This window comes from Pseudophryne corroboree, chromosome 1, assembly GCF_028390025.1.
Source record: "Pseudophryne corroboree isolate aPseCor3 chromosome 1, aPseCor3.hap2, whole genome shotgun sequence".
Lineage (NCBI taxonomy): Eukaryota > Metazoa > Chordata > Amphibia > Anura > Myobatrachidae > Pseudophryne > Pseudophryne corroboree.
This window is the reverse complement of record NC_086444.1, coordinates 834,941,580-834,958,921: the sequence shown is the minus strand read 5'-3', so window position 1 is coordinate 834,958,921 and position 17,342 is coordinate 834,941,580. Positions and strand designations below refer to the sequence as shown.

Here is a 17,342-nt window from a genome sequence, read left to right as displayed (position 1 = left end):
AGTGCACACAGGAAGTTAACGTCAAATAGGCGGCAAGCATGTGCTCCTATTTAAACAATGGTAACAGAAACTTATTTTTTTGTTTTTTGTTTTTGTTTTAAAAATTAAGTGCCACTTAAAATACTTGTCAAAATAAAAGTGAATTCTGTGTACTATAAAAGTGCATTTAATTCGATGTCAATATTAAGTCCATGGGGTAGTAAAGTTTTCATTTCAAAGATCCATCTTGTTTCATTTTTTAATAAGTCTGTGACAATATTTCCACCTCTCCAGTTATTTTGAATTTGTTTTATTGCTAGAAACTTTAGTCCATGTGGGTCCTTATTGTGAGAATCTAGGAAATGTTTTGACACACTGTGAGTGCTCAGACCTCTTCTTATATTGTAGATGTGTTCTGCCAGTCTTATTTTAAATTTTCTCTTGGTCTTGCCAATATACTGTAGCCCACATGGGCATTCCAGGAGGTAAATTACTTGCTCCGTCTCACAACTTAAATGGTCTCTGATTACATAAGTTTTTCCAGTTTTGTTTGATTTAAAGGTTTCTTCTGGTTTAGTTGTAGTTTTGTTTCTAAACAAAACTACAACTAAACCAGAAGAAACCTTTAAATCAAACAAAACTGGAAAAACTTATGTAATCAGAGACCATTTAAGTTGTGAGACGGAGCAAGTAATTTACCTCCTGGAATGCCCATGTGGGCTACAGTATATTGGCAAGACCAAGAGAAAATGTAAAATAAGACTGGCAGAACACATCTACAATATAAGAAGAGGTCTGAGCACTCACAGTGTGTCAAAACATTTCCTAGATTCTCACAATAAGGACCCACATGGACTAAAGTTTCTAGCAATAAAACAAATTCAAAATAACTGGAGAGGTGGAAATATTGTCACAGACTTATTAAAAAATGAAACAAGATGGATCTTTGAAATGAAAACTTTACTACCCCATGGACTTAAAATTGACATCGAATTAAATGCATTTTTATAGTACACAGAATTCAATTTTATTTTGACAAGTATTTTAAGTGGCACTTAATTTTTAAAACAAAAACAAAAAAATAATAATAATTTTCTGTTACCATTGTTTAAATAGGAGCACATGCTTGCCGCCTATTTGACGTTAACTTCCTGTGTGCACTTCCGTTTTCAAAAATGAACAATAAAGTTTTTCTAGTATAAGGGAAGGACCAGGAAACACAATTGCCATCCATGATTAAGTGCGCGGTGACGCACGAAACGCGTTGGAGGCACAGAGCTACAGCATACCATCTGACCGGCCCGAACTCCCTGACGCCTAGCCGCAGTGTGACGTCATCGAGCCGCGACCTAACAGCTAGCCGCGATCCCTTACCGCTGGACGCAGCGGTACGGTAGAGAAGGGTTCAACATACCATCTTTTGGAATCCTGCATGGTACCGGTTAGTAGTCAGGGACAGTTAGAACTTTCACATTCTGTGAATCGGAACGGACTGAGCTCAAATTCTCCAAAAGGAGCTGTAAACACGGTTTATACTAACAATCTTTTCTCTACAGGTGCCACTTTTTCATAATTTTTACAGCGCTCGTTATATGAATTTCATTAGTGTCCGTTTTAAACAGAGCAGCTTAGACACGTACAGCGCAGTTGCTCACACATTCTAATATGATGCACACGATCAGTCAGCGTCAGATTAGGTGTGAATGAGAAAGCTGTGACGTGGATAAAGTCGCTGCTCTGCTTATCTAACAGGACTACTGTACATAAGTTTTGTTAATGGCCATATTGTCATTCTTCCGACCTACTCAGCAGGAAGGCGCACCCTTCCCCCCTACCCAGCAGGAAAGCTATATGGGGAGAAAATTATGGCATGTTAACATTAAGTATAAATTAGCATAAAACTCATTAACATTTATTTTTATAACTACAGAATACTCTGCAGCACTTTCACAATAACTTTATCAGGGAATGACTGCACCCAAACCACCAATACAAATGTACATCACAACATTACAAGACCACTACAACCCCTCACTGATGGAGTACTCATGGCTGTAGTTCATAGATTTATTCCAAACATCCTATTTCTCAAGAACTTCTAACCATATCAGCTTCTTCCACTGCTCTGTAGCCTAATGTCTGTGCTTCTTGAACCAGTGAACTCAGAAAAGTGAATTGCTAGGTGTGACAGCTGTGCAAGTGGGCGGGTACGGCGTACCGTTAAGAATTTAGCCGCAGGTACGCCGTACTCACCACTGTGCCGCCGAGCCGCTCACCGGTTACAGCAGCGCTGCCGCTAGCTGCTATGTGAGGAGTGGAGAGCGCAGCACCTCTCCTACCCCTCAATTCTCAGTGATGTCCGGTCTCCGCTCCGGCGGCTGCTGCAGCGGTGGGTGATCTCAATAAGGCACCGGTTTGCTATCCAATCAGAGCTCACGGACCGGCAGCCACGGCTCCTGATTGGCTGCCGGTCCGCGAGCTCTGATTGGCTAACGAACCGGCGCCTGATTTGAGGTACCCGCCGCCAGAGCTGCAGAGACCGGACTTCACGAGCATTGAAGGGCAGGAGAGGTGCTGCGCTGTGCTCTCCTCCCTTCACACAGCACAAACAGGCAGCGGTGAGCAGGGAGCACTGTATATCTTGCACTGTGGGGGCATTTGTGTATCTGGCACTGTGGGGGCATTTGTGTATCTGGCACTGTGGGGGCATTTGTGTATCTGGCACTGTGGGGCAATGTGTATCTGGCACTGTGGGGCAATGTATATCTGGCACTGTGGGGCAACGTGTATCTGGCACTATTGGGGTCATATGTGTATCTGGCCCCCCCATATGTGTATCACGCCCCCATTTTCATTGGCCACGCCCCATATGGCATTTGGCCACACCCAATTTTTGGGCCTATAAGAAATTTTTTCTTCTTGCACCACTGGGAGTGGTTTATACACTGCAATCTAGGTCTGTTCTCCTACTCTGTGGAGGTCTTATTGAATTGTTTTGCAGAAACTGGGTGATCACACCACAGGTTGAAAGTCAGTTCCCCACCTGCTTTGGAGTTTCATTTTAATGTACAGATATCACTTTCCTCCACGACTGCCCACCAAAGCAGTTCAGCATTTTTATACATACTGTTGCTTTTAAAATTTACCCATGTGCTTCCATTTCTTGTTGTCCATTATATATTTAATATTTTATATTTTAAATGCTCTCTGAATGTCAGCATTTGGATCACTTGCTCTCCACCTGATTGTGTGTGAGCTTTTGTTTTGTTTTTAAACCGATGGCTGCACAGTATTTCTGTTGCCCATAAGGAACAGTAAAATGGGTTTGATTGATCTATTTCTTTTTGTTTGTTTCAGAGCCTGGAAGATTGCACAGGTCGTCTCATAGTGATGCCTATAGTACATCCAGTGAAAGCCCGTCACTTGTGTCATCTGACCCAGAATTTAGACCAGGTAAAAAAAAAGATGGATGATAAGAAAACTTAGAGAAACTTTTTACTATTTCTGTGTTCTGTGTTCTGTTGCTCATATCATTCATTTATCTAGTAGGTTTGTGAGTTGTGCAGCATAAGTGCTGCTACTGAGGTACAGATGTGTCCTCATACACTATTGCTGCAGTTGCGTCTAACAGCCTCTCTCTGCGCACCAGGTCCTGTGTGACTTTACAAGTGCTGGTGTCTTTGTTGCCTGAATATGCGTCTTAGTCTAATACAGTGTGACAAGGATGCATTAGGAAACTGCGCTGATTAATTTGATGTGTGACAATTGTATATCATTGTGTGACTAAGGGGTACATTTACTAAGCAGTGATAAGAGCAGAGAAGTGAGCCAGTGGAGAAGTTGCCCATGGCAACCAATCAGCACTGAAGTAACATCTATAATTTGCATACTATAAAATGATACAGAGCTACTGATTGGTTGATGGGGAAATTTCTCCACTGGCTCACTTCTCTGCTCTTTTCATTGCTTAGTAAATGTACCCCTAAGTCTGAATCTCTGCACAAGGGGCTGCAATACAGCGGCCACATCTTTTTCCATGCCATGTTCCGTTATACTTCGTATACAGACTCGGTTGCACACACATATACAAGTGTCACATATCAAATTGAGCAGTGCAGTCTCCTGGTACGTCTTGGTCACAGTGCAGTCTCCTGGTACGTCTTGGTCACAGTGCAACTAAATTGGGGTACACGGAGAGATCCGTGTTTAAAATCTAAGCAATCTGTCTAGATTGCTTAGATTTTAAGCATGGATCTGTCGTGTGTATGCCCCCCAGCGATAGCGATGCACGGTGCTATCACCGGTGCTAGATTGAGCCTGCATGCAGGCTCAATCTAGCGGGTCGCTCACTTCAGCGCTGTGTGAAGTGAGCGCCCCTTTCTCGCTTAGAGCACACATTGCTCTGTGCTGAGCGGGGGAGAGATGTGTGCTGAGCGGCCTGTGTTAAGATCGCTCCGCACACATCTCCCCATCAGTACTAGCCTTAAGAAGTATTTTCGGGAAACAAAGACGTTCAACGCTACCAGTGTTACACAGGACCAGGCGGTTCACTCGGCTGGTGTTTAAGGACACTTCTGTTTTAGATATTGCATGTTTTGGTTGTATCAATAAATATTGTGCAGCAGTTATGAGACAAACCAAAACTTTTTCTAAAAACATGAATCCTGGAAAAAGGGACAGGTTGCAGTTAATATCCTGAAGGACGGGATCCCGGCAGTTGATGTACCGACGCCAGAATCCCAAGGGATGCCGGAAGCCCGGCGTTTATATCCCAACGGAGTTCGGGATCCCGGTGTCAAAATGCCAACAGCCGGAATCCCGATCGTTCTGCCACAGTGGGGAAGGAGAGGTTAGGTTTAGGCATTAGAAGGGGGGTGGGGGGGGGGGTTAGGGTTAGGGTGCAGGGACAGGAAGGGGATGGTTAGGTACAAGGGAGGGAGGGTTAGGTTTAGGCACTTAGAAGCGGAAGTTAGGGTTAGGCACCAAGCGTTGAAGGGTTAGGTTTAGGCAGCGGGGAAGGGAGAGTTAGGTTTAGGCACCTCCCGAGAGGGTTAGGATTAGGCACCACCGAGGAGGGTTAGGTTTAGGCACCCACAAGGGAGGGTTAGGGTACTTTCCAGGGAGCTGGCGGGATTCCGATGGTCGGGATGCCATTTGTCTAAATAGGTTTTCATTCCAACCAACCAGATCTGGCAGATAATTCTACAGTGTATGTCCAGCTTGTGTAACTATGGGCCTAATGCAGACCTGATCGCAGCTGTGCTAAATTTAGCACATCTACGATCAGTTTCACATCTATGCCCTGCACAGGGCTAGTCCGCCCCGCATGTCTGGCTCTGCCTTCCCCCGCACAGGTACAAAAGCATAGCACGGCGGCGATGCTTTTGTACTTGAGGAGTAGTTCCCTACCAGCGCAGCTCCTGTACGCTGGCAGGGAGCTACTCGTCGCTTCCTGAGTCTCAGCTGCTGCATGTGACGTCACGCAGCCGCCGCGGCCCGCCCCCCGCACGGTCCGGGCACACCTGCATTGCCTGGACCGCGACCCAAAAACAGCGGGCAAACGCCGCCGGTCCGCCCCCTCCCACCCAGCAACTGCAGGCACAGGCAATCACAGTGCTGAGATAGCCATCGGCTCTCTGGCATGCACAAGCGCACTGCGGTGCATGCGCAGTTTAGACCCGATTGCCCGCTGTGCGTAAACGCACAGCAGCGTTCAGGTCTGAATTAGCCCCTATATCCCTATATCTGCTTCTCACAGTGTATTAAGAGGTAAGCTTTAGAGAAATCACTGATTGTTCCTTCATCCAGGATGGCAGTCTAAAGGTGGGTACACACTAAGCAATGTGCTTAGTGAGCAACATCGCCTAGTGTTTCCCCTGCCGGGCCGGGACACCCGAAAGTGGGCATACACACTGTGCGATATTGCTAGCGATTTCGCACAGTGATGTCATGCCGCGGCCAGCCAGAGCATGCAACTTTGGACAATGGGTCCAAATTGAGCTGCATGCACGAGCGAGGGGCCGCGATTTGCTCATCGTCAGCTGCATACACACTGGACGATATAGTAAACTATATAGTAAACTAGATCGCTCAGGAGGGAAAAAATGAGCGATATAATTTACTATATCGCTAAGTGTGTATGCACCTTAAGTCAATTTAAGAAGCAACAAAAAGCATAGCTACAGATGTGTCCTCGTGCATCATTTGCTGTATTTTTACCAAACAGCATCTATTGGCACGCTAGGTTTTTCAAAAATACATCTTAAACACAACACGATGCGACCAGGATTCACCTGGAAATTCTGCTGATTAATTTGATATGAGACACGTAAATCTATGTGCGACTGAGTCTCTTAATCTGTATACGAAGTGCTACAATGCATCGGTCATGGCTTTTTTTTCTATGTCAAATTACTTTGTGCTTCATATTCAGACTCAGTTGCATATACAAGTGTCGCATATCAAATCAATCATCATTTTCGGCAAACAAAGTTGTCCGATAGTTGCACGTGACCTGTCAGCTCACTTCCGCCAGGCATCTCTCACTGTGTATGGCATAATAAGGCTAGATGTATGATGACACATATGTTTTGCTGCTAGCTAACACTGTCTCAGGAAGTGGGTATCAGTAAAGTCGTAGATGCTACCCTGGATTCCCATCAGGTGAAATTGTTACTTGTTTCCGTCCATATAATCTGTGCATGCGTTGCCGTAAGCCTTGCATGCATATAATGCTTTAAACCTTCACCAACCTTCATCCAATCCTAGCAAACAAGTTCAAAGGCTTCTTCAGCCAAATTAATAACTGCTCTATTAATACTACACAATCCTTTATCAACACGTATAATCTCTTTTTCTTAGAATAAGCAGTCCATTCAGTTGTTGACTGAGCAGTGTGCGTACGCTGGTCACCACCAGCTGCCTACTTTCAGACTGTAGAGAAACATCTTGACAGGCTATAGACCTACATTGACATGCACCTCTCTTGCCTCCCTGAAACACAGTAATTAGTTATATCTGAGAACACATTATAGTGGATCTAGCACTTTCAATTTAATCACAGGAAGAGTAAGTATACATTCATAAATAAATTAACATTATGACTCACAATGTGAAAGGATAATTATAATTTGACTGTAAGATTTGTTTTACCATCATAATTATTACTATTATTTTTAATAATGATATAAAGTCTGTTTATGCTGCCCACATACAATGCAATTTTCAGAATGATAGAATTGTGCTCTGATGTTTTTGGGAGTGCTGTCATATTTATATCCTTTTTTGCTTGCAAACATTGCCTATTTCATTTTCTTAGTCGCTATATTTATAGCCCTTACATGGTCGTTCAGGTATGCTTTAAGGACCAATTTATTTATTTTTTTTTATCACATTTTATTTTTCTTAGCTGTGAGGTGAGTGTACATGATTTGATTTGCTTTTCAGATATAGTTAGTACATACTATAAAATAGTCAAATCTATTGTAAGTTATGTGGACAAATTATAAACCAATCCTCATACATGTATTTGTCTGGAGCTGCACAGATTTGCACTACTTAGGACAAACACTGACATTTGTAATATTTTTTGTTTTTACATTCCGATATAAGTGATAAATTTGGATGTGTGATCTATAACCACCATATGTAGAAACCCGTAAATCAAATGCCCTACATAATCAGATTGGGCTTGATTTTCAATGAACCTCATGGTAAAGCTTGTAAAATGGTTATTTCATCTTGTATGTGAGGAATTAAGCTTCCTTTTTTTCTTATGAGTATTAGTTCAGCCCATAAAGTTACTGATTCTGTAATGACCTTCCTACTTGTAGGAAAAGCAAACTCTTATTTACACTAATAATGCAGGAAATATCCTCTCTAGCTTAACACCCCACCACTGCCTGCACCACCCGTCATAGACTCCTCCTCCTTAGATGTATTTCTACCATTATTGGCATCAAGCGTTATTTGGCTGGGAGCAAAGTACTTGCAAATATTGCCTCTGGTCATGTTGTTTAGCACTCAAGCTGCCATTGTTAAATATTATAAACCTGCAGCACTGCACAAATAGCTGGAACCCGTGAGCTAACAATGAGATCATTTGGATTCAGCCTAGCTAGAGAGATTTATATTTGGAAATGCAATTCTCTTTCAAAAACTTTTACTCAGTATCTTATGAACAGTTCAATAAAGAAATCTGTTATCTTTGCTCTGTCTGATGTTACATTTTAATACTTATTGACAGAGTGGAATTATCCACAATACAACCCAGTTAGCTGCCCGGGGCACTGTGGTCCATAGGGAGCACCCCAGCCACCCAATGATAAAGGTTCTGAAGGTTGGGGGTATAGAGCGTTATGCTGGGCCAGTACTTCATCAAGAGATACTGGCAGACTGCAAGCCTCCTAACCAGCCCTGTCTGTACTGTCAGCTGATCACTGGAGCAAGTGCCAAGCTCCTTATATCAGGGCTCAGCATATTTTCCTCTGACGTTGCCTTCTCATGGAACTGCGTTTGAGAGACACTGATGGAGCTGAACATGTAACATGTACCTCACAGATGAGCTACGGACAGTGGCCAGGTCATTGAACACAACTGTCCCAACACACATTTATAAAGTCTTTACAATAAGCTGAGTATATCTCAAGTCTTCCTCACAGTAAAGAGGTTTCATTAATACACTAGAATGTTTTATAATGGTTTAGTGACACACAGTGATAAATAGGGATGTGTTTCCCTGTTCTGCAGTGTCTTAAAAGTGTTCTATCTTAAAAAAAACAACAACAACAACAACAATATTTTGATGCCAACCATGTTTGCACATCATAAAAACTTTAAGATTGATATTTATAGGCTAAGGAATGTAACTCTACAGGTCCAGCCCATCACTTGCGGCCCTTGACAATTCAGCGAAACCTGCCATGTGACCCCCCCCAGCTGAAATAACTGCTCACCCCTTGTGTATAGGGTAAATAGAATGGTATCGATGGATTGGATCATTAGGGCACCATGGAGTCTTTTTCCAGCTCTTCTGGTCACTAAAGATTTACTGTTGCTCATGGTATAAAATACATTACACTTGTGAAGGTCCATATATTATATAGTAAAACTAATAACATGCCCTAATATTAAGCTTTTCCACCTGCAGATGAAGGCTAGCAAGGAAAGCTGTTGTCCCATGCTTTTCTAGAGTTGGCACCACTGAAGGACATGTCTTGTTTTGGTGATGCATTTGGTAATCCAAGTAGCTTTAGATCATTGTGCAGTATAGTGGTACATTTATAGCCTTTTGGCTAGAGACTGTAAGTCATATTTCCTCTCAAGGTTTCAGTTGGGGAAATTGGAAAGGCAATATTTACCCTTTAGGCTGACAAAAGCTATATTTTTATGCTTTGTTAACTGTACATTCTCTTTCAATGTAAAAAGAGGAACTAATTCTGCTACTCCAATATCTCTAATTTTCCTTTGCATATTATGGATTGTAAGGGGAAATGGTATATGTTAGTGTCCACAAAGATCATAATAATAGGTCATGGAGGTGTCAACTATCAGTCTTGGATATCTAGCTCATAATTATATGCCTGAGTATAATTAAAGGGTGCTATATTAATTGTATGAGCTAGTGCATAATGCATTTTTAATATTGAAATATGAATCTTACAGTTAATTCACATGAAAATGATTGTCAAAGAGTGCATTACCTTTTACTAAAGTGGTTAATGTTGGCAATTTGTAGAAATTATGTTTTTACAGCAGAAAGGCAAACTTTGTAGCAATGCAGACAAGTGTCAGTAGATAGTAATCTAAAACACAAAGAAATTGCATATACACATTGGATAACAGGTGAAGATTAGCAAAGTAACATAAAGGTAGACAATAAAGAAAAAGCAAAATATATTTCACATGCTGGTTTATATGCGGGGGCATTGTTAAGTAATTTATGTTAGTTATATTTAGATGCACAATTAACAAGTAATTTATTTATAAGGGAGAAAATATGAAGGATTGAAAAGATACGATTCAACAGGAGTCCTTGCTGGAGCAGAGGAATCAAATCGTGCACAGCTGCCTGGAAGGTAATCAATACGTTTTACCAGTCACCATTACTGCCAGCTGACAAACACACATACAGATCATTTTGTCTGTCAGTAAAATTCAGTAAATATGTTGCCCGATATCAGTGATTTGAATCCGTTTTCAGGTGTGAAGAAAAAAAAATGGCCAAAAACACATTCTATATTTAGGTGCGGGTTGATTAAATATATTGTTATACCTATTTGTGAAATCCAATACACTGGTGCCTGTCTTTTCTCCTCCATAGCCTTGCTTCACTGAAATAGTTCAGACTCTTTCACAATGGGGCATTGTGTACATAAAGGTGATGCCATGTAACTAACTGCTAATGTGGATAGACAGATTATTATTATTATCCTTTATTTATATGGCGCCACAAGGGTTCCGCAGCGCCCAATTACAGAGTACATGAATAATCAAACAGGAAAACAGCAACTTACAGTTGATGACAGTATAGGACAAGTACAGGGTAAATAAACATAGTTACATCAGCAGATGACACTGGAATAAGTATCAGGTGGCAGAAGACTGCTGGATGTGGTACAGTTGAAGATTATTAAAGTAAGACAAATGATAAGCACATGAGGGAAGAGGGCGCTGCTCGTGAGAGCTTACATTCTAAAGGGGAGGGGTAGACAGACAGGGGTGAATTTTTCTTCTGTACCATCCCTCTGGGATGGAATTCTATAAAACACATTCTGTACATTTGGTATTATAGGAGTGCCTCAAACAAGCACTTGCAGTTACACAATATTATATAAGAATCACTAATAAAAAGAGAGAAAAGGTTAGCTATAATACTGTAAAAAGTGTAAGTGCATAGCAGAAAAGCTTAACAAACATCATATTCTGGTTACAGAAAAGGATTGCACGGGGCTGATGCCTATTCAGATTCGCTATTCATACTGGCACACCATGCTTGATGTAAGATAGATTAGCCCTATACCTCAGCCCGCAAATACAGCCTAAATTGGAATTTTTCCTGCAGCTATTGCCATGTACGTTAGGTTACAGGCTACTTACCCACTTATTTTCTGTTTGATGATTATATTTAATCTAGGTCTTGGCATACAATGAAGTTTAAGATGTAGCTTTGGTAAAAGAAGCATGCAGCTGGCAATTGGAGTTATTAAGCAAAACTAATGTAATCAAGCAAAAATAGTTTAGAATGGAAATCAATGTATGTTTGCAGAAACTGAAACACAGGAGGACATCATTTTCTTCTTTGATGCCGAGTTGGTAAGCATAGAAGTCCAAAGTTGGGATTCAGTAGCGTCTGTTTTGGAATTATCGTCACTCTTCTGGTGTATTTCCATCAATTTGCGAGTCTCCATATGCAAGAGTGCCAGTAACTGCAAAATTGCCAGAAAAGCAAGATTTCAATACACTTCACTATGATTGGTTAGATCATGAGAAAAGACTGATTGGTTAGAACACGACGCTTTGAATCAGAGTGACTGTATGTGTATACAATTATGGGATTAACCTGTCATTTGTGACAGGGCTTCATTGGAACAAGTCTTGAGTAGTTGTATGTATTTTTATTTATTTTTTTGCCAAAATAGTATCAGGGATGCTACACAGACTGAAGACAACCCCCATTTGAAAATAGCTGAGGAATTGTTTGGAAAATAGAGGAATGTGTAGGGGAGATGTTATTTCAATAACCCCACCTTGTTTGACCCTCCTGATAATGCTGTTACCAGCCTAGGCATATTTAGGAATGATATGAAGGACCGAAATCTAGGTCTTCATCATGTTGTCATCAAATATATATATATTCCTGTTAGCACAAATAGTTCTCTTTTTTTTTTTTTTCCCCCTGTTACAGTCATCACTATGATACTCCTCCAGACAGAGCCCACATCAGCCAAGAAATGCGGAAACGACAAGAGGAAGACATGATTCAAATGCAAACCAGAATGGCTTTAAAACAATCAAGGCTAAACCTGTATTCAGGTGACATGCCTCGAACATCCATGTTGGACATTACTAGGGATCCTCTGCGGGAAATTGCCATGGAATCAGCCATGACACAAAGAAAACTAAGGGTATTTTTTTTTCCTTTAAATGAAATGCTATTTTATGCTTAACAATACCAATGAGTGTTTCTGTAGAATTATCTATGCTAGATTTATGAGTTACGGGTGGGAACACATCAGACGATAATGTCGTCTGACACCACATATCGGACAGCATATTGTCCACATCGTCTCGTGCGGACCCTCTATTGCACACACTTGCGGGTCATCATGTCTGATGTTCTGAATGCCAGATGTGACGACTCCGCAGATAGCAACATGCTCCTGGATGCGGCCACTGAACGATATATTGCGTATTCCTGCACTATGTCTTTCTGTGTGCACCTGGCCTTAGTCTGGGAAATGTGTATATTGTTGTGTTGCATCAGTAACAATTGCTTATTATTATGCTTATTATTCTTTTCATAATAATTTCCTTTTTTTAAAGTATTCTAAAAGTAGTACCACAACCGTCTTTGTAACTTATGCTTTCCAATAGTAATGACTTGCTATGTTATATGATGTTTATTATTGTGTTGTTTTAATTATGTAAAATAATAGCAATAAGAACGTTAATGTGTAAATAGTTGACTTTTAATGATGCAGCTTGCTACACCTGCAATATTAAACATTATATCTACCAGTAAGGTAAATATCAGACATGTAAATGCATGCTGCAAGAAAATTAATGTTTTAAGTGAACTCCCTTTGTTTTACTGTTCTCCAAATATGCTCCCTGTCCTTGGTCTGCCAGATGTACACACGTAAAATTCACATATATGTTGTGACATCCCTCAAAAATCACTGTCGCAGCTAACTGTCAAAATGTATTCTTGCAAATCAAGGCAACTTTAACCCCGCCTTCAGTCTGGACAAACCATTTTGTCAATAACCCAATACACTCATTAATACCACGCCTACTTTCTAACAAAGTACCAAAAACTAGAAAATTCACCCACGTAGCCAGCTGAGAGGTATAATATAGTGTACAATAATTTGTGGAGTCACAAAAATTCTAGGCATTATTGATGACTTTCTGAAAAAGTCCTTTTGTGTTTAGCTCATTTTTTTTTTTTGTTACCGTTCATGAATCCATCAAATAGAAAAAACACTAAGACTGATCTGTAATATGGGTGTATTCTCCAATCCATTGCTGTTCACAAATAACATTGCCGTCTGTTTCAGTTTTTTTAAACCTATTAAAAGAAAGTTCTGTGGACAGTGACAATCCAGAAGTGGAAATATTTGCAGAAAATAAAGCTTTCTCTCACCAGTGAAACAGTTGTTTTCCCATACGCTTTGACCAGAAATCATTTGTTAGAGCAGACAGTTTATATACTGCATACAGTATAGCTTGCTAAAAAGTTAAAAATGTACATTTGAACAGGTGCATTTTTGTTGATCAAACTTTTAAAAAGCCGTACGTGTGTGTTTGACCGTGAATCCAATACATGTACAGATATATCCTCCTGTCCCTAGCCTCAGTAAGTATGCCACACGAGATCCCTGGTGCGAGTGAGTTAGCAGGCTCTGTGAATGCTCTCAGCATTTTGTTAGTCTTTTTTTACCCAAAAATGCATCTTAGTCGCAATGTGATGCAGCTAGGATGCACCAGGAGACTGGACTTAATTGCACAGTACAGTATATCTATGTGCGACTGAGTCCATATATGAAGCACAATGGAACTTAGGGTGGAAACAATCTGTGGCTGCTGCATCGTGGCACAATAGATCTAGATCCAGACTCCTGGTGTGTCATAGTTGCATCAGTTTGCGACTATGGGCCGTATTTAATAGCTGATCGGAAGCTGGCGTCTTGTCGGAAAGACTGCAGCTTCTGACAGAATTCTAACAGAAGGGGTTCAGACCTATTCAATATGGGCAGTTTTTTTCCGACAAGTCGGGAATTCCCGACTTGTCGGAAAACACGTGGATCAGCGGAATAGCCGCCGATCCACGTGCTTCTGTCGAAAACGGGGCCAAATCAGACAGGTTTTGGGCCCCTTTCGGACAATCTCAATCCGACTTTTAAAAAAGTTGGATTGAGTAGGGCGTCCAACCGGCCAGGCTCCTCACTCCCGGCAGCGCACCCCACCTCCCCCCCATCCCCCCGCCTCAGCCATCTCCCCCAACCGCCACTGACAGCGCACCCCCTGCCGCAGACCTCACCCCCCCACCGCCGCCACTGCCAGCCCCCCCCCGCTGCCGCTGCTCACAATGCACCAGCCAGCTGCAGGCATCTTTCCCCGCTGCCATTGACAGCGCAACAGGACAGGACACTGGCAACGGCCAAATCCGACAGTCGGATTTGGCTCAAATCCGACAGTCAGATTTGGCCATTCATTGAATAGACCTTGTCGGATCCATTCCGACAAATGCATGTCGGAATGGATCCGACACTTATTGAATATACCCTTATGACTATTTTTGATTGAAAAATACAAAAAAAAGATGCCTGGCACTGGAAGAGTCGCACAGGACCTGACCGCGAAGAGGGGCTGTTTGGCACAACTGCATCAGTAGTATATGAGGACACATCTGTAGATTGCTAAATCACTAATTTGAATGAAAAATTTGGATTGACCCATGAATTGTAATTATGTGGTCCAAGTCTCTCAACCTCTGTACTTTCAAATACATAAAGGAACAATATACAGTATGATTTCATGTTCTGTTAAGACATATTTAATATGGGTGTAGTACGGCTGACCGACGCCGGGATCCCGGCGGGGAGGGGCGAGTGCAGCAAGCCCCTTGCGGGCTCTGTAGCGACCTGCGGTCGCCACGGGTTCTATTCCCACTCTATGGGTGTCGTGGACACCCACGAGTAGAAATAGTCCCTGTTGGTCGGCATGCCGACCATCGGGACAGTGACCCGTCGGGCTGGTGGATGAGGTCATGTGACTGTCGGTCAGGTGACCGGCGGTCACATGAATACCACCCATTTAATATATGTGTGTGTAAAATCATTACAAAAATCTCATTGTCTCCCTCTAGAACTTTTTTGGGCCAGAATTTGTAAAGATGACCATTGAACCTTATATCTCATTGGATCTCCCACGATCGATTTTGGTAAGAAAGTTAGAGTAATATTTTCGTGTGTTTTGCAAAGCACTACATTACACTAGTTATTTCTCCATTGCTTACATTTTTTTTGTTAAACTCCGTTTTGTTAGGCCAAGAAGGGAAAGACAGATGAGACACGTCGAAAGGTGAACATCATTCTTCTCAGTGGACAGAGACTCGAATTAACATGTGACACCAAGTCTACTTGTAAAGACGTATTTGACATGGTTGTGGCTCACATTGGACTTGTTGAGCACTATTTATTTGCCCTAGCAGTCCTAAAAGGTAGGCTATGTTTATTTTATTAATAGCAACATATTTTTAATAGGTCTTCTAATAGGCTTTTTAAAATTCATACAGCAACAATAGATGGTATAGGAATAAATAAACAATTAGAGGAATACAAAATCATAAAATAATTTTAACAAAGTTGTATTAAAATTTGTGATGTGTCAAAGTAGCAGCCTTTTGCAGGTATAATCTCTGAACACAATCGTGGCTTTCTTTCTACAATTGAAATCATTATTGTTTGGGAGGCTCTTCCCAACACTTTTGCAGAAGTTCCCACAAATGTGTTGCCCTTGTAGGTTGCTTTGAATTTACCCTTCTGTCCAGTTCATCTCAAACCAGCTCCATGGGTTTTAAGTTTGGAGACTAAGCTGGCTATTCCATGACTTGAAGCTTTTCTTCAAAGGTTGTTTTGACATGTGTTTTGGCTCATGATATTGCTGTAGGATGAACCCATAACCAAGTAGGTATAGATAAGGAGATATTGCTTGGTGCTGCAAAATGCTGTGATAGCCTTTTGGTTCAATGTCCCTGTCACATGTTTCCTTCTCCTTGGATGACATTTGGTGTCACAGGGATGTATTTACTATACGCTACTGCTTCCCAGCGTGTTCAGGCCCAAAATGTAAATGGAAGGGCAATGCTTTTAACATGGAAAAACATGGGGTGTTTTGCTATTAAAGCATTACCTTTTTAAGTGTTGGGCTTAAACACATCAGGAAACCGTAGCCTTTAGAAGCCGCCAGTTAATAAATATACCCCACACATCAAGGAACCAGCCTTTCACCTATTCCACAAAAACCTGCATAATGAAGATTTAAAATTTTGATTCATTGGTCCATAAGTCTTCAGTGGTCCACTGTTTGATGGTCCAGGAAAGCCTCTTTTCATTACTGCAGAATATCTGCAAGTTCTAAGCCTATTACTTGTTCCCTGAGAAATACTTTATTGTACCAAAGAAATGTAAAACTTATGTTCCAGCAAGCCTAATGTGCAGGCGCACCCATCGTACTGTGCATGCTCCAGTACAGCCTAACTGATCCCTCTCAGTAAAAAAGCACAATAGTTTTCCATAGCATACTATGGGCAAATGCCATCTGAAGATGACATTAACTATCGGGCCAAGCTCGCTCTCCAGATCATGGTAAATCACAAATTAGCAGTCCACATTGACACCTAAGGGGCTGCTTTTGCAATAAAATATTGGAGGGACTACAGCAGATATCTCCAATATCTGCTTACAATCACCCCCTTCATACATCCTGATATGACCCTAAAATTACATACAGAATAAATGAATACATTTTATTTTATCTCAATATAATAATCACCCATTCTATTAAACTACATTAATATAGAAAATTTGCTTAAATGATTGTATTGAAGTATAGGAATACTGAGAGGCAGTACTCAGAGATGACTTTTCACCTAGGGCAGGTACAGTATATAGGGGGTTATTCAGTACGCATTACAGATTCTGCTAAAAAGCAGAAACTGCAATTCTGTCTATTGCGTGCTGGGGGCCGCCAATCATGCAGAATGACCTGCCCACCGGCTGCGACCGTAATTTAATTGCGGTTGCAACAACTGTGGAATGCTCCCTGCAGCCCCAGCTAGGCTGCATATGCAGGCGGTCAGCCGCCATTTTTCTCATAGGAGCGGCTGCATGTGACGTCACGCAGCCGCCCCAAAAACGCCCCCGACCCATTTTCCCCATGCCGCACATGCAGTGTGATGTCGCCGACCGCCACGGGAATGCCTCAGCCTGTCAATCATTCGGCACCTGCGTATGCACAGGTACCTGCACGTGCGCAGTGGCACCGCAGACAGGGTTATTGCGGACCTGAATAACCCCCCATTGTTCACAATAGGTTTACAGTTCCAAATTAAAATATTTTGTATAAACACAGTAAGC

General features: G+C 41.7%; 1 protein-coding gene across 7 annotated transcripts in view; it reads left to right on the top strand.

The window, feature by feature from the left end:
• Positions 1–17,342, top strand: part of PTPN13 (protein tyrosine phosphatase non-receptor type 13) — a 538,713-nt gene that overhangs the window by 315,305 nt on the left and 206,066 nt on the right. For all 7 annotated transcript variants that reach the window (XM_063919874.1, XM_063919871.1, XM_063919870.1 and 4 more), the window contains 5 exons: positions 3,337–3,432; positions 9,968–10,055; positions 11,885–12,104; positions 15,071–15,145; positions 15,250–15,424. In XM_063919874.1, coding sequence (XP_063775944.1) covers positions 3,337–3,432; positions 9,968–10,055; positions 11,885–12,104; positions 15,071–15,145; positions 15,250–15,424 — 654 coding nt within the window. The remainder of the gene's footprint in view (positions 1–3,336; positions 3,433–9,967; positions 10,056–11,884; positions 12,105–15,070; positions 15,146–15,249; positions 15,425–17,342) is intronic.